The 26,858-nt window shown below is 42.9% G+C and overlaps 1 protein-coding gene across 2 annotated transcripts in view; it reads right to left on the bottom strand.

The window, feature by feature from the left end:
- The window catches only part of NTRK2 (neurotrophic receptor tyrosine kinase 2), a 388,739-nt gene that overhangs the window by 200,789 nt on the left and 161,092 nt on the right, over positions 1-26,858 (bottom strand). Inside the window, exon 14 of one of the 2 annotated variants that reach the window (XM_065946652.1) lies at positions 18,614-23,454. The exons of the other annotated variant lie outside the window; for it this stretch is intronic. Within the exon in view, the coding sequence (XP_065802724.1) occupies positions 23,417-23,454 (38 nt within the window). The 3' untranslated portion in view covers positions 18,614-23,416. Of the gene's footprint in view, positions 1-18,613; positions 23,455-26,858 lie in introns of those variants that run through there. 2 annotated transcript variants of the gene reach the window in all.

The following is a 26,858-nucleotide window of genomic DNA, read 5'->3' as shown; positions in this document are numbered from 1 at the left end:
TCTGGACTACATTGACATTGAATAAAATATTTATTGTGATTAAAAAAAAAAAAAAAGAAAAGAAAGTTCGCCAGGAGAGAGCTATTGTGCTGAAACCCCAGTGAGTTACTGGATTTGGTTCATCAGTGGATGTCACTATTAAAATGTCAAGTATATATATCTTACAAACAGAGGGTAAGAAACAGATTGGACATCCACTTAACCATCTACAGAAGTGATCATTTCTCTCTTTCTTTTTTTCATGTGAAGTGCTAAAAGTGCAAGCTTCACCTTAGAATCAGTTAGTACCCAACCACATCCCTAGATATTTGTGTTGACTTAATCTGGTGTGGGTCCCAGGCAAAAGTATTTTTAACAGCCCTCCAGGGATTCTAGCCTACAGTATGGGCTGAGGACTGCCTCACAGAACAAGGGCTCTTTTTTTTTTTTTTTTTTTTATATTATTTTATTAGTTGGAGGCCAATCACTTCACAACATTCCAGTGGGTTTTGTCATACATTGACATGAATCAGCCATATAGTTACACGTATTCCCCATCCCGAACCCCCCTCCCACCTTCCTCTCCACCCGACTCCTCAGGGTCCTCCCAGTGCACCAGGCCCGAGCACCTGACTCATGCATCCCACCTGGGCTGGTGGTCCGTTTCACCATAGATAATATACATGCTAGAACAAGGGCTCTTACGCTTCACAGTGCATCAGAATCCCTCAGGGAATGTTTAAATATGCAGATTCCTCCTCACCCCAAACCACCATCCCACCACGACTTCTCTGCCAGAGAAGTCCTCCCCCACCCAGGCTTGCCTTCACAGGACCCAAAAGAGGTGAGGGGTCTGCTCAGACTCTGTTTTGGGGCTGGAACAGTTACTGATATCACTTTATGGTTCTGACAAGAAAACCAAGGATTGGGGCCAAACCCCTACATCCTTGCATGAAGCCAGAGCCATGGACAATGTGATATTTTCAACACATAAATTATCTCATCATGTGATACAACTGGGCCTTCTTTTGCTGTTTCCACATTTCCCTGTTTCTGATATGTTGCCCCAGGCCCCCCATCACCTCCATCATGTCTTACATATCCTTTCAGGGTCAGTAGAAATGCCAGTTCCCCATGAATCCTTCTCTTGATCTCCACAAAACAAGAAGTTGTGTCTTTCTGTTCATAGTATCCCTGTTGTAGTTTAAACCTCTTGAATGGTGTCTTATTCCATCTTGCTCTATTTCTTTTGTAAACTTAAAATTACCTGTGAGATTATAAACCTCTTGAAGCCATGCCTCATCTCTCTGTATCCCTTTAAAATGCCCATCATTATTGTGTGAATGTCAGATGCTTGTGTACTAAATTGTGATTGTTGCTACAACATCTCAAGCCCATAACTAAGTATCCATGAAACCTATTGTGTTCTCAGTTAAAGGGACAGCACCAAAGTTAACAGGAGAATACAGGAGGATCTGAGTTCACTGAGTTTACATTCTGAATAACAGCACGCAAGGAAAATGCGTCTCTCTATTTTTAAAACAATGCTTTCTGAACATAACCACAAATGAAATTTCTGAATTTTTTGGAGTTGATTAGGATGTTACCATGAAGAATAATTTACAAATTCTATTTTCTGAGACTGTAAAAGACCTTCCTGTTTGAGCTCAAATAGTTTGCTTTCTTAGAGGTGTATCTTCCTTTAAGCCTGGGACCTATACCTACTCTCCCATTCACAGAGAAGAGCTTGTGAGAATCTAAGTTTACTTCCATCTTGCGAGCGTCTCCTGATCACACATTTTGCTACTTGGCCTAACCCCCAAAGTCTCCCTTTTCCCCTTACAGTCACTGAAAGTTCTCCAGAAATTGTTGTGTGTAGACGCTGGAAACAGAAGGATTGGATTGAACTCTGGCTGTGACATTTATTAGCTCTATGTCCTTAAGTAATTCAATGGAGCCTCTGTTCCATCTCTGAAAAATGGGGATAAAAGTAGTACCTACAACAATTAGTATGTACCACTACCATCCTATCTCATAGGAATGTTATGAAGATTTCAGGAGCTGGCATATGCTGACCACTTAAAAGCACTGCCTAGTACACGGTACGGCTTCCAAGGTGGCGCTAGTGGCAAAGAACCTGCCTGCCAATGCCAGTGCAGGAAATGTAAGAGATACAGGATCAATCCTTGGGTCGGGAAGATCCCCTGGAGAAGGAAATGGCAACTCACTCTAATATTCTTGCTTGGAAAACCCCATGGACAAAGGAACATGGTGGGTTACAGTCCATAGGGTCGCACAGAGTCAGACATGACTGAAGCGACTTAGCACACAAGTATATGGTAAGTTGCCTCTTTTTGACTCTGGGAGACCAGATGCATTGTCTTTTCTTATTGGCAATGAGTATACACATGTGCGCACACACTTTTAACCATAGGTTCACACATATACAAAATAACATAAACATGAAAGCAAAAATTAGGGGAGAAAACTAACAAAAGTCAATGCTAATAAAAATGTAAGAGATAAGCATACTATATGCCTTTGGTGTGACTGCAAATTAGCCAGTATGTCCAGAAAGTAAATATTGTAGAGTCTTAAAAATATGAAGACCTTGCGATTTAGGAACATTATGTCTGTGAATTAACCCTAAGGGGAAAAATCCAAAGATATGAACAATGGTTTAGGCACAAAGATGTCCATGACAGTGTGTTTTTTTAAAAAGATATTGGAAATTATTTAAATGCCCAATACTAGGAAATGATTATAAACATTAGGATTTACTCACATGATGAAATATTATGAAGGATTATGGTATACTCACAGGATGAAATATTATGAAGCCATGAAAAAATGTTTATGAGATGTGTTAATTCCATGAAGAAACCTTTATAATACACTCTTTAGTATATATAATAGAAAATAAAAACCATTTCTATTATTATACATGATTGACCCTTGAACAGCATGAGGTTGAACTGCACGAGTCCACTTATATGTGAAGTTTTTACAATAGTCAATGCTTCATAATTCGTTGTTGGCTGAACCCAATGATGTGGAACCACAAATATGGAAGGCTGACTATATGGAGGCTGTTCATTGGAACAGAGGGTCAGTGCCCCCAATCCCTAAATGGTTCTAAGGTCAGCTGCATAGCATTATTTCAGTAATGTGACAATTATATAGAGAGATAGGTTACTGAGGGGAGAAAACTAAAATATTTCTGGGTGGCAGGGGTCTTATATCTCTTTGTAATTTATACAGTTTTTAAAAACAGAGTATAAGGATTTTGAAAATCACTTGGGAAAGGGCATAACACAGAATATGGACATCAGAATTAATTCATTCATTGTATAGAAATTTCAAAATATTTTATGTGATGTTTGAAAAAGCTTTAGATATTAAACCACTCCTACCTGAAATAGGGTAAGAGCACATTCATGCAATAACCTCTCTTATTTATTGCATGACCTTTCTCTCCTGTAGGCTAAGATCTGTTCAAAGAAAGCTGAAAAACAAAACAACGGCAACACACATACCCCTCAGGCTACCCAGTAAAGCATGAAAGGGAGTGAGGGGAGTAATAAAAAACCCAGTTTGCTTCAGCTTTATGAGCTACTTATTCCCATCACCTTTCTAACCAACACTGCCAGAGTGGAAACATTCATAAAGACTCATAAACCCTTCCTGGTTTAACTGAAATGAGATGGTGGAGAGTCTTCCAGGTGTGGACACTGTACACAGAGGCGAAGGGCGCTGGGACCGACAGGAGCTCTCGTTCAGGGAGGCTTGAGCCTAGAGAGTGTGATCCCAGGATGGGGTGGGGACAGGTGGGGAAACAGACAGTGGTGGGGTCTGAATGCACAAGTGTCTCCTAACCTGCTCCTACTGCCAGAGCCACTGTGTGCTTCCATATTCCACGTAAATGACATGAATCCCATAATGCCTTAAATCCAACTGCAAGCGGGCTAGGTAAGGAATGTCTACTGCTGAGGGAGGGGGATCTAAACCACTCCTATTCTAGAGAAGTGACAGCCCAGCTCTGCCCCCAGATGTTTTTGATGGCACATTTCCAAGAATGATTAGTGTTGTCACACATTGATAGATGAGACGCACAACACCTTCACATTCAGTGAAAGAAAAAACAGTCCTTGCTATCTCTTGTGGAAAGGCAATGACCATCCAGAAGTTCCCAGTACAAAAGAAAAATATGGGGCTTAGTGAAGAGGATTAAACTGCCTCATCCATCAAAGGCAAAAAGAGAGTCATAAATCCGTGAACAATCCCAGAAGGCATCAGATGCACCCCACCATCCATCTTGGAACGTCAGAGAGGAGCGCGGGTGGGTCTTTGAGATGCACCCCCATCACAGCCTCCTCTCACACTTGATCTGGATCTCGACAGCTACCCAAGCCACAGAGACCAACCATAAGATGATTTAACAAATCTGATTCTAAGAAGAACTTGAGAGCAAAATCAGCTTGATTGTTCTATTCGGAAGAAGCAAAGCCATGCTAAACTGTTGGTAGCTTGCATATAGCAGAAATAGCATCCAGGAGTCCGTGGAGGAAATTTGTCCCCAGCTGTGCTTAGTTTGACTATTACATTGCTTAATAAATATTCCACATGACCTGCCAGTGTTTTAAAATCAGGAAATTTCATGTAAGAAATACTGATTTCTGGTTTTTCTTAAAAAAAAAAAAAAACTAAAATGAAATGGACATCTCTACAGAATGAGCCACAACCTGTCAGCAGAAGTGGAAAAGTGGCCAGGAGTCCACTGCACAGACTGATGTATTTGCCTGGACCCCATACAGGCAATGAGTCCACAATCCCTGAACCACTGGTGATATCAGTAAATATAACAACTACATATTCCATTCTGCCCCAGCTTGTTGAAGAGACTGACAGACATTTTCCTCCTTCCCTTTCTTTGAATTTTACTAGCCAAAAACAAAAGTCAACCAGTAAAAATATTTCATGTTTTTCCAAGAAAAAAAACCATACTGAGTGAGATTCAAGAGGGATAAATCTTTTACTGGGGGGTTACTAATGAGTCTTTTGAGTTCTCTTTGGAACAGGTAAGAGAATTCATCTGTTTGGAGGGGAGGATGGAAGGTGGGGAATGTGTCTTATTCTCTAGAAAATCTTCTCCTGAAGCCTGAATCTCTCAACCAAAAGCAGAATGAGGGAGAAGAAGGAAATCTATGGAAACGTAAAATTTTCCTGTCATAAGAATAAATCCTAAAAGACAAATTTTTAGCTTCAACATAGAACGAAGTTATAGCTTTTTGACAAACGATGTTCTGGGTTGCCATGACAACCGGGCCTGTTAGAGGTGTACAGAGAGGCCTGCCCATAAATCAGAACGCTTTAGGAAGGGGTTAAAACAAATATTTCTAGACTATTCCCAAGCGGTAGTGCCAAAAATGTAATTATAGACATTTGTATCAGTCTGCCATAAAGCATGACAGCTCCAATTTTACAAAATGTTAATTAAAAAAATCTATTAAACCCATGTCCCTCTGAGAGAAATTAATATCACACCTAAGGTTGGGAGTCAGTGCAACACGGAGGCTGTGAAAATTGGGATGGCAGAGTCAGAAAGAGAGGCTTAGAAGTAGACTACTCCATAAGCAGTTTAATGAAGAGTTTGTGCTAGATTCTGATCCTCCAGAGAAGAACCACTCAGATCCAGAGGACAGTGCCGAGAGCTTTCTGGAAGCTTGAGAGAACTCCAAAAAGTAAAGATTTGGAGATGGAACTGGAAAAGAAAAGCTGATAGATGGAAGTTAAGCTCATCTGGAAACATGAGGATGAAGCACCTAAGAATCATTCAATCCAGGAAGACACGATAACAAGCAGTAACTTTCAATGAGGTCAGGAAAAATGAGAGTTAGCTTAAAATCAGACACTGGAAAAATGCTTCTCAAGTTAAAGGTCATGAGACTCCATTCCAAGGGTCACAAATTGGCAGCCTGAGGCCAAACTGAGTCCAGAGAGAAGTTCTCTCTGGCCTGCACAGTGTTCTTTTTAAAAATGTAGAGTGTTTGCCAACATTTAAAAATCAAGAGACTGGACATAACATTCTGACTTCTGCTCTTTGAAAAGCAGATGATTTGGCAGCAACAGGCCTAGAATGCTGTGTGGCCCGTAAGCGGAGCTGGGATAGAAAGCATAAACTCCATGAGGACAGGAATTCTCCTCGTTCAGTCCTTGTCCTGAGCAACAAGAACAGTGCAGGGCATGTAAGAGATGTAAAAGGTACTCGGGAAAGTTTGAATGGATGAGTGGACAGCAGCTGCCGTCTTCCCTCTTTACATAAGACTCTCCTGAGGCCTCTTACCCAAAGTACTACCTGCCTAGCCCCTAAAGCCATCTGAGTTTTCCACTTTGCACTGTAAGATTTTTATTTAGTTGGGACATCATGACAGGAATTCCCCACAGAACCCTCTCTCATGGCCACATGTGCAGGCCACTGAAGCAAAATGACAATGCAGTAATATTCTTCAAGGACTTAAATCATCCAAAAACAAGCTTCCCTTGTAGGTTGGGCATCAACTTTCATCCTGCAGGCAGAAAGCAAAACTATGAGACTTGCCACAAACCTCCTTCAGTGCTTGGAGCAGAGCAAGTAACACTGATAGATTTGATCATTCATTCAACAAACACTGAACCACTGCTAAGTGTTACTGGCCATGTGATATGTCTCTTTAACCTTGATGGCCAGAGATTTAAATTTTTATTAAATGAATGAATGAGTAGTAGAAATCACTATAGACAAGAAATATATTGTGAATCTACTATGTGCCATATATATATGTGCGTGTGTGTGTGTGTATAAAGTAATCCTCAACTTTTGTGTTTGAAATTCTTTTCCCTATTTTGTAGAAAAGGAAGCCTAGACTTGAGTCCATAGCATGGGTAGAACAGGAATTTGAGCTTAGGTGTGCTTGGCAGCCACACTGCGTGCAATGCATTATGCTACCAACCTCTCAGCTAAACTCAAGTCCTCAAGAGGAGTGGGTTCAATAGTCACTTCCAAAAATATTTTCAATTCTAATCCCTAGAGCATGGGAAGGTGATTTTATTTGGGAAAAATCTTTGCAAGTTAATTAAGGATCTCAAAATGTCATCCTGGATGCAGGGTAGGCTCGGAATCCAGTGACCATTATTCCTTTAAGAGGAAGGGAAGACACAGAGATACAGGGAGGAGAAGGCTTTGTGAAGACCGAGATTGGAGTGAAGCATCTATAAGCCGCAGGACCCCAAGACTTGTCAGCAAACACCAGAGGCTGGAATAGAGGCAGGGAACCAACTTTCCCTCTGATCCACTAGGAGAAACCAAGCCTGCCAAGACCTCAACTTCAGACTTCTGGTCTCCACAACGATGACAAAATGCATTTCTGTTGTTGGAAGCCACTGAGTTTGTGGTAATTTGTTGGACAAGCCCTAGAAAACTAATACCTTAAAATATTCCTGGTCCACAGGACTGGAGAAGCTCCCCCAGAAAACTCTGTACTGTTCATGGTGAGGATTGTGCTGCATTTGGGATCCTAAAGCTTTACTGGTCATCTTTACCTCAGAAGCTCCCTATCTTTGATGAAGCCTTTCAGCCTGAGGTCCTACACAGCTGTATCCAGAAACTAGCTCAAACCTCAACAGAAGTGAACTCAGTTGAGAGTTACATATACTTCCTTTGCTTCTTTGAAAGCACAGTGTGTACCTCTGTCAGGAACGGTATGTGGTCCAGGGCTTTGGAGAAATTCAACTTAATGCAGCAAAAGAGGACCCATGCTCTCAGACCAGAGGATCAAATAAGGCTTGATACTACTATATGAGGATGAAACGAAGTGACGTGAAAATCGTTCAGTCACTTCCAACCCTTTTCGACCCCATGGACTATATAGTCCAAGGAATTCTCCAGGATAGAATACCCAAGTGGATAGCTGTTCCCTTCTTCAGGGGATCTTCCCAACCCAGGAATAGAACCCGTCTCCCACATTACAGGCAGATTCTATAGAAGGTGTGAATTTTGTGTGAGCTGTTCTGGGGAAGCTTCTGGGAGAAAGAAGGGAATCTGTGCTGGGTCTTGAAGAAGGACAAGAGTGAGGATAATCATCATGTTGTTCTTGTTTTAGTCACTAAGTCCGACTCTTTTGTGACCCTTGGGCTGTAGCTTGCCAGGTTCCTCTGCCCATGGAATTCTCCAGGCAAGAGTACTGGAGTGGGTTGCCATTCCTTCTCCAGGGGATCTTCTTGACACAGAGATTGAACCTGAATCTCCTGCATTTGCAGGCAGATTCTTTACTGCTGAGCCACCAACAATGGTATTATTTACTGAGCACCTGCAATAGGTCAAACGCTGTCCTACTGACCTGCAATAAATTTCCCATGTATTTCTCCCAGTCACCCCACAAACTAGACATTTACTTCCATCATTTTCTTGAGAGGAAATCTGAGACTCTGACAAATAAATGCCAAGTTCAAGTTCACTCAGATAATAAGCGGGAGGACTCAACAGTTGAAAGTACACGTGGTGGGAGAAAGAGGCTCCAACCAGGTGGAGTGAGCATCTTGGGAAAGAGGAATAGAGGTGATAGATGGGGAGGGGATGGCTGCAAAAACAGACTGGAGAGAGAATTACCTTTTGAGGAGATTGGTTTTGATCTACTTAGCTGTGTGAGTCCCTAGAGGTGTGAGAGGACAGGACCAACCAGCACAAGTCTGGATTTTGGGAGGAAAATGGTGCACTCAGGGATGAAAGCAAGAGGGTGAGAACACCCATTTGCTCCTCCCAAGGGTCTTATGGGAGGCAGGGGTGATGGGAGTGACAAACACGGAGTGGGTTTGACAGCCTGGGGGGCAAGACCTGGCTTGATTTCAGGACAGCCTTCAAGGGGTGAGGCCAAGGAAGCTGTCCTGGTTCAATCGGAAGTTGGGAAGGAAGAGTCAGCCACAGACCACAGTAGAGGGCACAGGGCAAGGGCTGCGTGGGCTGACGTGGTAGGTTCAGGTTAAAAAAAAAAAAAACAAAACCTGATCTTTCCTCGCCTCTGAGCCCCTCAGACTCCAGCGATGTCTGGTAAGCAGATGGTGTTACAGCTTCTGCCTTTCTCCCTGTCTCCAATGGATTCCCTTAGAGGGGAACTGCTCGGAGTTTAGAGGGTATATCTTTAATTAAACACATGAACAGTTTCCAATCCTCCAAAGGAAATAGAATATTCTAGGTTTGAATCAGGCAAGATGTGTCTTACAAGCCCAGAACTCAGTACTAGGGCACAGAGCACCCCAAACACTGCCTATATCTCAGATATGAAGCATCAAACCCAGTGTGAAAAACTTGGAGCGGGGAGCTCCCGGCTCAAGCGAGCCCTCTCAGAACTGTCTAGGGAGTCACCGGTTCACAGCATCTTCTGAGTTTCTACTGACCTGCCCCTGCCTTCTCCAAAGGGCCATGCTGTCCTCCCTCCAGGTAACCCGAGAGGAAAAGACCAGCTGGGAGTCTGGGGCCAACACACCAAGTAGTCAGGATCTAAGATACTCCCAACTCAGCACCCCGATCTCTGTAATAAGCATCTAGAAAAAGTGTCAACAAGCAGGGGACGGGACTGGAGGCAGAAGATCCAGGTTGGAATTCTGGCTTGGCCTCTGCTTCTGTGGGCTCACTGGGCAAAGTCACAGCTCCCTGTGGTGGGAGATGCTGGGCCTGGCTGTCGTGTGCTTAGTCTGGGCAACAACCAGCACATGTGTCTCTTTGCTGGAGGGCCACCCTTGAGCTTCTGGAACCCTCTTCTGTCTATTGGGACCCTCAGCCGTGATCAGGGGGACATGAAAATGAAAGCCTAACTTCCAAATCTCTGGGGGAAAACTTATACTCAGGGGCTCCCCCTCCACAAGGCTTTGTCTGAAACCCTCTCCTGGGGGCCCCCTACCCTGTCCTGCCTTCCCCACTCCTCCCCTGGGCAGCCCGGAGACTCTCCCTTCATCAATCACTCCCACGGGAATCCCCAAAGCAGAGTTGGCTTCCAGGAAACTCAACCAAAAGACCAGTATCTGTTCAAGGCCATTGTGCAGGAACAGATCTTAAAAGCAGCGAACAGAATATTCAGCTCAAGGGTCACAACAGGAAAAATCTGGCAAAAAGACGTGTTTTGTTTGGCTCGCGGAGACTTTAAAAAATGTGAAGAGCCTTGCCAACATTTAAAAATTGGGAGATTTCACACAAAACTCCAGATCTTCCCTTGCCTTGAAAAACCAGAAGGTTTGACGACCGTGAGCCTGCATTCCTGCACAACAACACTAGCTGGGGTGGGCTAGCTCTGCCCGTGCACGGGGCCACTCCACCTACTCATTCCCATGACCCATCTGGTCTCCTGAGTCAGTGGAGTTGGCAATCTACGGTGTAGCCCATAGAAAGCATTCAGTAAAGTCTGTCGAATCTGAACAAGGATTTTTCTTGAAAACAATTCAACTCGAGGCTGGGGTGAAGAATTGTGTAAGAGGACACCTCGCTCTGCTCCACTCCAGCTCTTTCCTCAGGCCTGGCAAGGGACTTCCATAAACACTCTTCCGAAAGAAGCTGAATCGATGAGGAGAGCTGCCACCATAGGACATTTGTTTGACAGGGAACACAAAATGAAGTGAAATCAAGTCACTGGTAGTTTGGGGAGGCAGGCAAGAAAAGCAAAAACAGGTCTTAGCTTCAGATGTCGTTTTATGTTGCCATAAATAAAAGGATGGCTCCAGCTCAAAAATGACATTTTAAACATTTCAAAATGTTGACTTGCCCAGTTTGCACTTCTAAAAAAGAAACATGTATGGTTGAAGCCCTTTAAACCAATATAACTGGTAGTAGGTCATTTAAAGAACTAAATGTTCCCTTCAACTCTGGAGCCCAGTGGTCCAGCCAGGGGTGTGCAGCGCACTGTCAGATGGGCACTACGCTTTACAGAGAGATGGGAAGTGAAATCATCCTGTATATCACACAACTGGAGGTCAGATAAGACTGCTCCCATTGTATGGGAGCACCCCGTGGACCCTCAATGTCAGGGAGCAAAAGTGATCAAGCTACACCCTGAAATCCATCAGTGCTCTGAAATCCACCCTTTCATTTGCATAAAGTCCATGCCCCTGTGGGCTGCTCCAGCACCAATGACTGAGCTTGGTCTGGTTGTAAGGCAGACACATCCCAGAAGACCAGGGACTCCTTGGACAGCCTTCTGTGGCTCACAGACACCCAGTAGCCCCAAACCCCCCAAATCCACCCCAAAGCTCTGCCAACACCTGCTTAGACAGTGGCAATCAGGGGTGCTTCACCCAGGCTTTCTTCCCGCCCCATCCCTGCAAAGCACTGCTTGCTAGGCAGTCTGACGCTCCTACAGCCTTCTCCGGCTTCTTCTCCATTTTCTCTCACACAAGAGTTTTTCCTGATTAAAAAATCCTTGCAGTTTTAATCCCCACTTGGCACCCGCTTCTCCAAGGACACATTCTGCATTCAAAAATTCCTCCTGCCTGTATTCTGAAAAGTCTGTATCCTCTACCCAATAATCAGAGGCTCTCAACTTTTGTGACTTTACAGGAATCCAAAGAAAAAAGTACTTAAGATGAGTATTCAAGGAACTGGATATAGAGTTAAGATAAAAAGAAGGAAGGGAAGACAGCTTCTCAGTAGTTCCCCCATTCTGACAATTTTCTACTGAGAAAACAGGCAGGGAGATCCCCAGAACACAACCAGCTCATACGTCTTGGAAACACTCCCTGAGACATTCCTGATTACCTGTCTTGCTCTGGGGTACCAGTGGTTAAATTGCCATTTGAGGACAAGATATACAGTCCCTTGGAGAACAGCTGACCAAGAAGTCCTTTGTGGCCACAATAGAGACCACAAGCCTATCATTCTCCATACCCCAGACCTCAGCATTTCCGACTGTCATTTTGTGGAAAGGCAGAAAAAGGGAGTTCACTGCCTGTATGAAAATGTAAATGTGCCTGACAACCAAGGAAAAAAAGAACACAGCCATACACACACACACACACACACACACACACACACACACACACACACTTATGCTGCTAAGAGGGTTAATGCTTTAACCTTCAGGCTGGTTATTTCATAATTCACAGCAAAATAGAAAAGGGAGACAAAATCAGCAACATCGTTTATAAGCCCTGGAAAATGGAAGTTTCCAAGCTGTCATAAATAAGGATGGAAGCACTTGCCAAGTCAGAAAGTTGGCCAAGTTTGAATCCACTCAATCCTTATATCTTGGAGCTCAGAATGGAACACCAACCTTTTGGGATTTGTAATAACTTCTTCTCAGCAAAACTTTTTGCTATTTATAAGGAAGTAAAAACAAAAAGCAAAAAATACAATACAGAAAGTTTTCTAAAGGAGCATTAAATCCCAGTGAGCAGTGGGGAGGTGATAATAGTATAATGTACTGGAATTAACTTCTCATTTAATCAAACAAAGCTTAACGTATGTGATATACATTTTCCGTGTGTGTGTGTGGATGTGTGTGTGTGTGAGAGAGAATTATTATGTCTTTACTTCCTTCCTTTCTCTTTTTCACTCACATACCATCTCACTTTTTAAATACGTATTCCACCCAACCAACGTAAATTTAAAATTTAACTGTTAAAATTAAAGAATAGATAAAACATAGCTGTGTGTGTTTATGTTGGTGGAAAGGCAGACAGAGGAAAAGAAAAAAGAGAGACAAAATAGGTACCAAGAGCTGGGACACCTTTCACAAATTTATAGTGGGTCAAAAAGAATTAGAACCACCAAGGTGAAGAGCAGAGGCCTGACATCTCTCTCAGAGTTTGCAGCTGGGGGTCCCTCAAGAGAACAAAAGAGCACTGTCCTCAGAGAGTGAGGGCCAGAAGCATGAATTCCTAGGCACACAGATCTCATTTGTGGAACCTTGGACAAGTTAACTTTTCAAGTCTTTTTTCCCTCTTGTAAAGTATGCATGATAATGGTGTCAACATGCAGACACTGTAACTGTAAAACCATGGCCCAGGAGGTCACAGAGGATATCTGTTGTGCTAACTGTGGTATCTTCCCAGTGCCTGGCTCATGTCTGATCTATAATTGATGATTAATACTTACTGGATTTTGAATAGGATCTGGCTAAGATAAAATAAGATAATGTATTAAAGAATTTATTGATACTTCCCTGGCGGCTCAGATGGTAAAGAATCTGCCTGCAATGTGGGAGATCTGGGTTCGATCCCTGGGTTGGGAAAATCCCCTGGAGAAAGGAAAGGCTACCCACTCCAGTATTCTGGCCTGGAGAATTCCACAGACAGAGGAACCTGGCAAGTTACAGTCCACAGGCTCTCAAAGAGTTAGACATAATTGAGTGACTTTCACTTTCACTTTTCACTTTCATACATAGATCGCAGTGGGGTGGTGCTACAGAAAAAGAATTCACCCCAGGTGGTTTCACATGAAGAGATGTAGGGATGATGTACAGATATTTGGGCAGGTTAAAGGACAAACAAGAGGTGGCGAGTCGTGGAGACTGACCACAGAGGGAAGTTTTTCCCACCTCTAGGGTTGAAGGGACAAAGGAGTTCACCAGCATTCAACTCAACAGTATTTAGAGCAAGAGGGCCATAGAGAGATAGTTGGCCTCCCCTGAATCCAGGAGCCTAGGTAAATGCAGAGAGAAATCTTTGCTCTGAGTGTAATATCTGAATAGTCTGAAGCACCCTCATAGATTACCTATTATTACTATTCAGCAATCCCTATTGTGTGTGAGTCTTTGTGACCCCATGGATGGCAGCCTACCAGGCTCCTCTGTCCATGGGATTTTTCAGGCAAGAATACTGGAGTGGGTTGCCATTTCCTCCTCCAGGGAATCTTCCTGACCTAGAGATTGAGCCCAAGTCTTCTGCATCTCCTGCATTGCAGGTGAATTCTTTACCCACTGAGCCATCTGGGAAATAGACTATCTTAGTTCAGGATTCATAGTTCATGTTAAAAACCTAGAACCTCCCCCTACTCTGCCAGTACAGAGTGCTGGCACCTCTGTACTTCCCACCCAGCTCCAGGGTTTTCAGAGAAATTGTGTGAGCTTACCTGAAGCTGAATTCTAATCCATAAAGCAATCTAATCTACCTTTTTATTTATCAATTCAACAAGACTAATTACTGTAGGATGAGAACTAGTAGAAAGAGATGGAAGGGTGGCAAACAACACAAAAGAGGCTTTGCCCTTCTTCCTTCAAAACACAGTAAAAATTTTAAAAGAAGAGAGTGAGAGAATTGTCTGTTCATTAGTTTATGGTTGAGCGGAGATTTTGATTCAGTAAACACAGGCCCCGGGGTCTGTGGTATGTGAGATGGGACTTGACCAAATGACTGGAAAATTAGCATGTGCCCTTGGCAGTCTCTCTCAGTCACTGGCTGCAGACAGGACGTTCAAGGACAAGAGCAGCGACATGACCGTGCGGTTCAGACGCTGCTCTGTCTTGTGTCTCTGAGGCCAGAAACCGCTCAGCCATCTCCAACACCTTGTCCCAAAGTCCAGATCCTTTCCATGGAGGTGGCAGGATACGTTCTCAAGCAAACCTCCCCTTCACGTCCCCGACCCACATCTTCACTGAAGTGGTTTCTCTACCTTCACGCATCCTCACTGGAGAGCTGGGCTTAGCCGCTCAGCCATGTACAACTCTTTGTGACCCCATGGACTGTAGCCTGGCAGACCGCTCTGTCCATGGAATTCTCCAGGCAAGAATACCGGAGTGGGTTGGCACGCCCTCCTCCAGGGCATCTTCCCAACCCAGGGATCGAACCCAGGTCTCCCGCACTGCAGGCAGATTCTTTACCATCTGAACCACTAGAGAAGCCCCAAAACACTGGAGTGGGTAGCCTATCCCTTCTCCAGGGGAACTTCCCAACCCAGGAATCAAACCGGGGTCTCCTGCATTGCAGAAGATTCTTTACGAGCTAAGCTACCAGGGAAGCCCAAGTGACTGCCTCATATGAATAGGAAGTGCTCCAGATTCAGAGTAATAAGAAAACTCACTTCGGAACAATCAAAATCAACAAATCCATCTTCAGGCACAATGGAAAAAAGGCAAACACACTCTGGGTTTTCAACAGCTAATTAGCAATGGATACATACTGGATGTAACTTCTGTTTTATAAAGTGAAATTTAGAAAGCGAGTGTCAAGTTCACTACAGTGCCACGTACTGTCAAGTCAAGACTGGCAAGGACTTTGTGAGCGCCATGAATTACTGAGGGAGACGGGTGGGGGGGCTGTTTACTGGGATAGAGCCTCTCCTGTGATTTCAATTAACCTTACTGTTCTGCATCTGGACAACAAGAATCTCAGAGTTAGGCTGTGTGTGCTCAGTCACTTCAGTCACGTCTGACTCTTTGCTATCTTATGGACTGTAGCCCACTGGGCTCCTTTGCCCATGAAATTTCTCAGGCAAGAATACTTGAGTGGGTTGCCTTGCCCTCCTCCAGGGGATCTTCTGGATCCAAGAATTGAACCCACATCTCCTATGTTCCAGGCAGATTCTTTACCCACTGAGCCACCTGGGAAGCCCCCCAGAGTTAGTCTACCTGAATTCAAATCCTGCATTCCCCCTCCTTAGCTAGGTAACTTGGAACAAGCCCCTCATCATTCTGTTCCTCAGTTTCCTAACCTTTCCAATGGGAGCAATATTAGCATCTGCCTCAAAGACTGTTAAAAGAACCACGAAGCACTCAAAATAGGCTTGGAAACCAATACCTATTTGCCTGATACCTGTTTATCATTGGGTCTACCTTTCAGATTCAATGATAAACACTGCTTTAAAAAGTGTTAGAAAAGGCAGTAACAACTGTAAAAATACTTTAAATTATGTGCTGGTAAAACTTCAGTGCCACTTACTTAAAATGATTTAATAAGAAAAAAAAAAGCCCCAAATTACAAAATATTTTTAAATAAATGAAATGTCATTACTCCAAGTGTGACCAATTGTATTGCCTGCTACAGCTATTATGAAAAACTACATCAGGAATTGAAAACCCATTGCCTGCAAACACTTGTTTCTAAAGGAACTTGAAACAAGTTTTTCCTTTCAAACAACTCTTAGCCAATTCTTGTGTTATTTTTATCCTTAGCCAAAGATTTTCAAAAAGATAATTCGAAAGGTAAAGATAATGGAGGAACCCCTTCAAATGATGAAAATTTCTGACTTAATGAAGTGAGAACAAAAGAAGAAAACCATATTGGGATATGACCTTCAATACTTTTCTTCCAGAATTCTCAAGCTGCAGAGCATCAATTGAACTCATTGAATAATCATAATACAAGTCCAAACTACAGCTTCCCATGTGGCTCAAATGGTATGCCTGCAACGCTGGAGACCCAGGTTCGATCCCTGGGTTGGGAAGATCCCCTGGAGAAGGGCATAGCTACCCACTCCAGTATTCTCACCTAGAGAATTCCATGGACAGAAGAACCTAGAAGGCTACACTCAATGGGATCGTAAAGAGTCAGACACGACTGAGTGAGTAACACACACACAGGCCCAGTCGAATAGGACTAGGAAATGAGGGGACCTCGGAGATGCTTGTTGTGGGGGCTGGGGTGGGGGGTGGTCCCACAGGCCTCTTCCTATCCCCTTTCCTCCTAACCATACCCTGCCCCCCCACACAAGGAAATGCTGGGGCTTGGCTCACTTTGAGAAAACAGTCCTTTGTCCTATACAGGTCTCCGTTTCCCTATCTGTAAAAGGCCATAGTCAGGAGAATTAAGGCAGAGACCGAAAACTGGCAGCCAGGGAGTAGTCCTGGAATGTTTTACATGGTCAGCACCCTCGTTCTGCAAAGGCATGAATCTGTAGCTGCTCTTTAAGAATTGGAACATTTTGCAATTAAAAAAAAAAAAAAGTCTGCACAGCTGACATGTTTTGGTAAATAAAGGATCTGGCAGCACTGAGATTCCAGTTCCATAGGAACACAACTGACTAGTGCTGAGAACTGGTTGCCACCTATGTGCTATGAAGAAAACAAATGCAGGCTAAGGATACAGGATGTGATTACTTTCCAGGTGGCGCTAGTGGTAAAGAACCCGCCTGCTCCATCCAGGGTCAAAAGGATCCCCTGGAGGAGGGCATGGCAACCCACTCCAGTATTCTGGCCTGGAGAATTCCATGTATGGAGGAGACTTGCAGGCTAAAATCCATAGGGTCACAAAGAGTCGAACACAACTGAAGTAACTTAGCATGCATGTATTAGCATGCAGCATGCATGCATGCAGGCCCAAACAGATCATGACCTCTTATTCTATCAAAATCAAATCTGACTGTGATCGGTATGCAAAAAATCACCAGGGCAGGGAGAGGAATCTACGAAGAGATTTAGGAGAACCCCTGAGAAATCTCCTGCTTGGACCACATCCAAAACGACCCAGGGAGGCAAATGCCCCTTCGTGAGGACTCTGTTATTGGCACCCATGCAATTGCTGAATGACCCATACATGCAAGTGAGTCTGTGAACCCAGGGCATTTACGGAGGCACACCCAAGCACAGTGCAAACCCATGTACTTTCAAGTATTATTATTAGTGATACCCAATACTTCTCCCCACGCCAAGTACATCATCTAGGTCTCATAGGAGCCCAGTGGGGAGACACTGCTCCCATTATCCTCATCTCTTGAGGAATGAGGTCGTGAAGTAGCTTTCCCAAGGTCATTTAGTCTTCGAGCAGAGCTGGAATTCAAACTCTCGAAGTCTGCATCCAGTGCCTACCACCTGAGATTACCACACAACTTTCAAATTACCATCAAAACCCATTCTCAGCTCAGCACATTTAAAAGTGCCTTAGAAGAAACTCAAGTCACCAGCACTAAACAGGTTCTTTGAAGGGGGTCGGCATACTTGGCTCAGTAAGCATGTATGACATCAGGTCACGTTGTTTTTCCAATTCTTAAGTCGTTGATTTAGAGTGAAAACACTTAACAAGGTTACAAGAAAGTGAAAGCAATCTCAAGTGAATCAAAGCTGGGGACCTTGATTTTAGGTCCTATCTGAAAAGGGGAAAATGAGAAGAAACAGTGGGGCCAGGCAGGAAACGGAGACCAAAGGGGTGTGAAGTACGGGCACCACGTTCACAGTTAAGATTCAAGATGGTACCTTATCTCCGTGCCCACTTGTCTTCCTCTCTGTCCCCCTCCCTCCTGCATAGTATAAGTTATCAGGTTCATTTGACCACAAAGTCAGTTAGAACGGAGGGACAGAGCACTGAGAATACCTCCTGCAGGAAGGTGAGTCACTTTCCCACAGGATGTTACGTTTCATCTTTTTAATCCCTTAAACTTCTTGCTGTTTTTTAGGACTGCCTTTTAGCCAATGAAAATATATCTGATGCAAGAATCAATAAACCATAAATGTGCAACTCACATAGATTGAAATTTAAAAAATCTTTTTTAGAAGAGATTTATTTCAGAATCTCCAGGGGCTTTGGGACTCCTCCACATTCCAGTGACATTTCTCACACTTTCTTCTAACACCTTTAGTTTTGAGCACCACCAGTGACACATGAGGTGATGGTATGTATTTGAAGAAGGTGGGGGGTGGAAATATATGCAAGTCCCTACAGAGAATGCAAGACACATGGAGATGAATTACAAAACTTTATTGACTTGTTAAAAACATGAATGAATTCAGCAAGTACATTTATGGTCTATCCACATTGTTAAAACAGTACTTAAAAATAAAATAAAAATGATTATCCATTATTTACAGGAAATGTGGAAAAATGACTTTAAGACCTGGAACATTATGGGGAACAAAACAGGGCATGAGAATGATTCACAGGCTGCCTATATGGATTACAGCAAATGGATTTAAACATGACATGAGTGAAACTCAAAGATCTGTCTTTCTCTGGAGTCTCCTATTTTTTTTCCATTTCTCTCTCTCTCTCTTTTTTTTTTTTTTTTTTTTTGTATTTTCAGCATCACTGAGGTATAATCAACAAAGAAAATTGTAAGATGTTGAAAGTGTACAGTGTGACAATTTGAAATACATATACATTGTGAATAAAACCTCTTGCTATTTTATATTTGTTTATAGAAGCTCCATTCATAAATGGATGGTGGTGAATTTGAAAGGTGGTGAAAATCTCTGTTCTTTCCTTTACCTCTCACATGCTTATTTTTCTGTGAAACTAAGACTCCTGACATAGCCAACGTCAAGCCATCTTGGGTACGTACCAATGACCAGCCTGAGGCTCCAAACCACATTAGCCTGAATTAAACTCAGGGTGATCTCACTGTCAAAATTAGATGGCTGGGAGGTCCCTTTGTCCCTGAAGACCAAAACAAGGAAATGGGCTAACTTGAGTTGAAAACTGCCTTCTCTGACAACTGTTTTCATATCACTTTCTGGATTAGGAAGTCTCTTAACTTAATTCAGCCTGGCAGCACCCCACAGAAAATTGTATCCTTGCCCTGTTCAGCAGGGTCCTTAACCTTCCCAGGTGTCCTTGAACAGACCTGTCATGGTTTATAGGCACTGTAGGTATGTGAACATAGCAGAACGCACTTAATGGAATGGCTACTTCTGTCCTAGTTTCCCCGGAATACAGTCTGCTGAGTAGCACAAGCCTGGGGGTCCACTGACCTTCACCAGCGGGGAACGGCACAGCCCACGTGACTGAATGCAGCAACCCTGTGAAGACCCTGGAGTTTACGGAATCTATTACCTGGAGTCTGGACAAAAGAAGATGAAATGAGCTTCTATTGTAGTGGGAGGAAATTAGATGAAAACCAAGGGAGGGGGCACTAGACAAAAAGAAATGGAGCAAATGAAAGCATAAATCATCTTGGAGAGCTACAGAAGAGTTAATACTGGTCCCAGTTAGTGCTTCGATTCCATTTTGCAAAGAAAAAAAAAAGTGTGTGCAAAGTAACCAAATAAAAATAAACTCTCTGTCATGGAGTCAATTTAGAGTGTTGGAGAGAGAGAGAAAAAAAAAAAATCAGAGATTTTAACAGAATCAAGGGAAAAAAAGAGGAGAGAAAAAGCAAGAGAGCTTGCATCATGCTGGCCCTCACTCCTGGCCTGAATTCATGGCTGTACTCCTTGAATTGTTTACTCATCCAATGGCTGATTCCTGATGGCCTCTGGTCAGTGTTGGGGGGTGGGGTGTAAGCCAGGTGAGGGGTGGGAGGGAGAGTTCAGAGCCAAAAGTGAATCCTGGGTTCTGCATTGCAAGCTTGGGGCTGGGATTGTTCATGCCTCATTTCTATTCCTTACTCTTGGAAAGAAGATTCAGTGGGTCAAAATGAAACCAGTGCCTGTTGCAGACCAGGAGAGAAAACCCCTGAATGCATGAAAGTATGTGGAGATTCATTCCTGCTGTTAAGAGACTGATCTCCTTTAGTCTCAGACTGATGTATCATGCGATGACAGTGGGAGTTTATTCCTCTCTCTCTCAGCTTCCTGGGAGGGTCTCAGTGGGACCTGAATCAAGATACAGGACCTGAGACACACCTCTTGAAGAGGACACACCTGTTTTGCATTCACCAACGGGCTGTATCAGTACATCAAGGAAAACCGACGAAGTGGGGCCATGTGCTTCCCCACCTGAATCTGTGCTTTCCCATCTCTCGCTGGATACAGTGAAAGAACAATGATCTTGCTTTAAGACCAGAGTAACAAACTGGCAGCCCACAGACATGTTTTGTTGGCCTACATAACGTTTTAAAAATAACTGAGCCAACTTTTTAAAAATAGAGACATTTCACATAAAAAATCCAGGTTTCAAGTTTCTCTTAAAGAATCAGAAGGTTTGGAAATCTGGACCGTCATTCCTAGGAGGCAGGAGTTGGCTGGTCTGGGTGACAGCCGCCCCTCTGGAAGGGATGGTGTTCACTCAGCTGGCCCACGTTGCTCACTTAGGATACCTGCCTGGCACTAAAATGCCACATCCTTGTTGGAGGATGATGGACTTGATCTCAGCAAAACTGCTGCCTTTCTTTCTATAATGCTGGAAAAATGCATGCTACATCACTTTAGGATGCTCAAAAAAGATTTCTTACAGTGGACATCAAAAGCAAAGAATGAGAGGGGTGGTCTGGTGCACAGAAACGAGAAGTTGGGTTACTGATGGAGGTCTTCAGAGATTTAAGAAAAAAATGAAAAATAAAGAACACAAGACCAACTGAAACCATTTTCTAATAGCCTGATGTTTTCATTGTTCCCTAGGAGATGTCAACTGCTCTTTGATTCAATTGCCTTATCTGTCCACTTTTCTCCATTTTCTCCAAAAATCTAGCTGCAACTCTTTTAGCTATTGAGGAAAAACGTTCTTTTTTATTTCTCTTAGGGCCTGGGATACTTATAAAATAGTCCTTAGAGAGTTTATTGCCTTTTTATGACTCCACGGAATAACATAAAAACTTAAAAAAAAAATTGTACCAAATGGCCGATATTTAAGAACCTTGACCGTCCTGACAGCCTGTGACAGGCTCTCAGTTTGAATTTCATTTTTCTTTTAGGGGTCAGGATTTCTGCAATTAGCTGGCCTTTTTGTAAATTGACACCTTTGGGAAAGATCAAAATCGAAGTAGTGACAGGAACTGTCATTCAACAGTGGGCAAGAAAATGGGAATTCAGAGAATATTCAGACCTCCCCCTGCCCAGGGTCAGCTGCCCGCACACTCAAAAACCCTTTGGGAAACACAACTTCTGAGAACAACAACAGCCTGTTTCTGCCTTGGAGGAACCACCCTTCTTTCAGGCGTGGGTACTGAGCAGCCAAGTCAAATGCTGTAATCCATAGGACTCCGTGAAATGTCCACGTCAAGCAGTAACACATTTCGTGGCTAATGTAAAAGATACAGTATAAAGTATTCATCTTGGAAAATCTATTTATATCAAGTGGTGCCTACATGGATCCCAGTTTGTTGAGATTAATGCCTTGGTTACACAGAATTCCAAACAATGTTTCTGAATATGTTGGACCAGTTAAAAATCTATAAAACCTTAAAGCTGAACTGCAAAACTTGAGTAACTACCCCTCCCGCCCCCAACGAAAGGGCTTTTTTAAAATGTCAGTAAGTTTCCAATTCAGCTGTGACATCTATGGGCAGGTGTGAACAGTCAGAGCCAACTGTGTTTTCAAACAAGATGCTCCAGGCCTGGCTCTGAAGTTCCCCCAACAGGAAAGGTGTGAAGCAGGCAGCAGCAGCCAGACCTCACAGGGATCCCATCCCGCCCGGTGCACACTTAGCCAAGTGCACGCAAAGGTCACTGTGATGGCCACGTGCGTGAGACGGGTGTCCATGTAAGACTAAGGCAGGGATGCAGGATTCTGTACCTCGAAGGCTGCCCCCGCAGCGCTGAAGCTGGACATCATAAAGCACGCATTCATTAGCGACCTGCCACCTGTGTGCTGCTGGGGTCAGGAAGAGCTGTCCGGCTCGGGAAAACCCAGCGGAGTGGAGTATGTTGCAGAGGACTACCCTTCTTAGAATGTGGTCTCCTGCTCACAGCAGGCCAGCCATTCGGCTCGCGGGCCTTTTCAGAGCAAAAAGCTACAGTTCTGTCACGGGAACAGCATGGGATGCTGCGGCCCTCTCACTCGGAAAACTTCTAAAAAGCGGGTGGATCACAGAGGTCAAATAAAAGGGCATATGCACCATATGTATATATTTCACTTCTTTCCGATTTTTCTGAAACTATGCCTGACCAAAATCCACAGCCCCTGACCAATTAGCCTGTTTCTTTTCTTTTTTCATTTCTTTTTTTGTCTGCTGATAACCATTATTGCTGATTACATTGACTCTGGACCTTAACAGCCAGTGAAGGAAAGAAACTCCCAAGGATATCCCCAAGTCCCCACAGCGAAGGAGCATATGCCCTTAACTCTTTTAGTCACTGCTTTCCAGGTGGAAAAGTGAAGCTCTCTGAATTCAGGACAGATTAAACAACAGAAAACAGTGCTAAAATTCATGTTAAATGGAGATTACACTGTTTAGTGTACTTATACCTGTTCCTACATGTAGATTTGTTTTAAAACTTTGCAGTTCACCTTTAATAAACAGCAACATTGAAAATCAATACATTTCCAGTACGGTCAAACAGCACACACCTTTCTGAAGAGAAGCACAATCCAACAGTATTTCAATTCAACTTTGTATTCGAATGATCGTGAGAACAAAAGAGATGCATTAATTTGTTTTCTTGACTTTCTTAGCTGCCTGTGAGCTGTCTCTGCATTGGTGTCCCCAGTCCACAGTTCACAGCACCTGCGGGCTTCATGCGGTACCTCCTGCAAATACCACCCACATCTACCAGGAAATCCCAGGTAAGCGGCACTTCCCAGGAAAGGTCAATGCCGGCCCCCCGAGTCCAGCTTACAAGGCGGCATCAACCAATAAGCACCACAGCCCCCTTCTCTGTCTTTTCCTGTATTTCAGTTACCCATCCAGTGGAATCTTATGAAACAAAACAAAACCTAAAAGAAACACAAAATAAAACATAAGTCATGCTCAAAAGAAAACTCAATGGAAAATAACATGCAAGTACAATCACTTTTAAAAGAACATAATAAACGTCAAAACTGAGACACAACATGGAATATGCTTGAAAACATAAAGATAATGTCATTACAAAACCGGAATCAGGAGAAAATGGGATTCTCATTATCGTCCAGCTTAGCTTTAGACTTAAAACTGAGTTTACAGGGCACGGGAAACGCAGGAAAGAGTTGCAAAGGATTTCTGCACACAGTTCCACCCACAACTGTCTCAGATGTTAACACCTTAATTTAAGGAGGAGAAATCCGTGCACAGTAAAAGGTGACCCCTCAATAATTTTTATATATAAGGAAAAAATAAAATCCGAATAACAGACATCTACCCAAATTCTAATTTTCTTTTCCTACCTATAAAACCAAATTATTTCTACAATAATTAATTAATTACTCAGCCAGATCAGAGAACTGGCTGACTTCACCTGGAGAAATATTGAGCTCATGTGAGGATTTAGATTCTTTTTTAGGAATCCTACTATTAATTGTGTGTGTATGCGTGTGTGCGCATGCACGTGCTCAGGCATGTCTGATTCTTTGTGACCCCATGGACTGTAGCCTGCTAGGCTCCTCTGTCCATGGAATTTTCCAGGCAAGAACACTGTAGTGAATTGCTATTTCCCTCTCCAGGGGACCAACCTGACCTAAGGATCGAGCCCTTATCTCTTTCATCTCCTCCATTGGCAGGCAGATTCTTTACCATTGTGCCACCTGGGAATCTCAATTAATTAACTACATATATTTAATTAAGTACCATACCATATCTATGGCACATATATAGAATCTACTATATAAAATATGGTATATAGCATACAACATGAAGTATATTTGTATGTATATACATTACATATACAATTTAAGACATGTAGTATCTAGTACACATAATATATAAAACATATATAATACTAAATGTCAACTAATTCTGCACACATCTACTGAGCACCAACCAAATAGAAGACACTGTAATACATGATGCAAAAATAAAGAAACTGGAGTTCCTTGACTTCAAATACTTCACTGACTCCAGATGGAGAAAGAAGAGGGAATCACTTGCACAGTAAAGCTACTTTGTGCCAGGCTATCTGCCAAGCTCTTTGCTTAAATTAAAGTCACTATAACCTTAGGAGATAGGTTCTATTGTTATAACCTCTTAACGGGTGAGAAAACTGAGGCCCAAAGACTGAGCAGCCTCTCAAGTTCTGACAGCTAGCGTGGGACAGAACTCAAATTCCCACCCAGAACCTCTGGTGCTGTGGCTGCCCTACCATGACCTTAGAAGTGATAAGCTTTCTCCAAACTTGCCTGTGAAAACCCAGCAGGAACAGCGAAGGTTTTATTACATAGAATTCTGTGAGTAAATTGCATGAATCTTCATCAGCTTCATAAGTGACAGAATAGATGATGTCATAGTAGAAACCCCCAAGATGCTTCCAAGACATTTTCAAGTTTAGCTTTGGAAGACACTTCTAAACCCAACTCTCCAGACTCTCGATTTTCCTCAACCTGGTGTCTGGTCTGCCAAGTGCTGCTGTCATCTGCCTCCAGAGCTGTAATTACCATCACCAAGCTGTATGATCATTTACGACAACACTAAGAAAGTCTATGGAGCTTAATTTCCATGGCATGTCTCTCTGCTGCCCTTCCAAGTCTCAGGAAAAGAACTAGGGACAAACGCCAAACATCGTTTATGGATTTAATCACCCACAGAGCACTGAGAATTTAGGAAGCGCACGGTGATGCTGATTAAGTCTCCTTCATAGCTGTCTCTAGTCTCTTTCTAAAAACCCAGCCTCCAGGCAAACACAAGCAGCGCTAGGTGAAAAGTGCCCTATGGCACACAGCTCAAGAACACCGAATGAACTAACCTTAGCTACTCTTTCAGGTTTCAAGAGGGTGGATCTCAAATTCCTTCCCACTGAAACAGTGGGATTAATAGGAGGATGTCAAGTTTGCCAATAAAAGCAAGAAAAGCTTGGAGATACAAATGGAAGACATCACCCTCAAACAAAATCTTTGTAGATTCGATATACCAGTTTCTCTGAACATGCAATTTTAAAGGGTTTACTTGATTAAAATAACAACAGATTAAACAGCTAATGCAAACCTTATTTCCACCGGGTTTATGGTATTGGGTTGGCCCAAAAGTTTGTTCATGTTTTTCCATAACATTTGATGGAAAAACCCAAACAAACTTTTGGGCCAACCCCATACAAAAACTGGAAGAGTTTACTGATGTCAGAGTGTTTAATTGGAACCAGGATGCTCTTCTAATTTGCTTCTATTTGCCACTTTCCTCTGCCATGCATCTCCCCAACACGCACTACAGGCTCTTCTTTTTTTTTTTTTTTTTTTTTTTCACATTTTTCAGACATAGAGACTAGGCTTATGGACATGCGGAGAGGGGAGGAGAGGGTGAGATGTATGGAAAAAGTAAAATGGAAACTTACGTTACCATATGTAAAACAGATAACAATAGGAATTTGCTGTATGGCTCAGGAAACTTAAACAGGGGCTCTGTATCCATCTAGAGGGGTGGGATGGGGAGGGAAATGGGAGGGAGGTTCAAAAGAGGGGATATATGTATACCTATGGCTGATTCAGGTTGAGGTTTGTCAGAAAACAACAAAATTCTGTAAAAAAATTATCCTTCAATAAAAAATTAAATTAAAAAAATGAAAAAAAACAATAATGTACAGGCTCTTTTATTTATTAAAATTGGAAGAAACAATTTGCTGGACTAGATGAAAGCTCTTTCAGACTGCCATTTGCTCAGGCTGCCAACAGCATTTGCCTCATTTAAGTTGATGTCATGTCCCTCTGTCACCTTCTTCTGCTCTGCCTTTTGTGATGTGTCCTCAAAGACAAACATCTCGGTTCCACACACCCATGCAAGAAAAGCAAGTAAAGCCACCCTAAAATACACAGTTTATGTCTTTCTTGATGAAAAACCAGCTTGTTATAATGATAAGCAGCATGTAATGTCTGCGTGTAAAGCATGGCTTACACCACCCCTCACCTCAAGCAAGGCAAATTAGTCTCCTTCCCATATACTTGATACTCACACATACCACTGATACACTTAAGATACACCACCAACTCATGAAAAATTAGTTTCATTTAAAACTTGACTTCCTTAAGAAAATGCATCCAATGCTTCATGTTTCCGAAGGGTTGATGGTAAATTTCAATTAGGACCCCAATTTAGCCACCAGGATCTAATGACTTGTTCCCTCTCATGTTATAAGAAACCCCCAAAAAGGGCCACAAAATGATATAAAACAATAGATCATTATTTTCTCCTAGTGAGGGGGAAAGTTTTTAGACCACAA

This window comes from Muntiacus reevesi, chromosome 10, assembly GCF_963930625.1.
Source record: "Muntiacus reevesi chromosome 10, mMunRee1.1, whole genome shotgun sequence".
Lineage (NCBI taxonomy): Eukaryota > Metazoa > Chordata > Mammalia > Artiodactyla > Cervidae > Muntiacus > Muntiacus reevesi.
The sequence above is the reverse complement of the archived record's forward strand: the minus strand, read 5'-3'. Positions and strand labels throughout refer to the sequence as shown.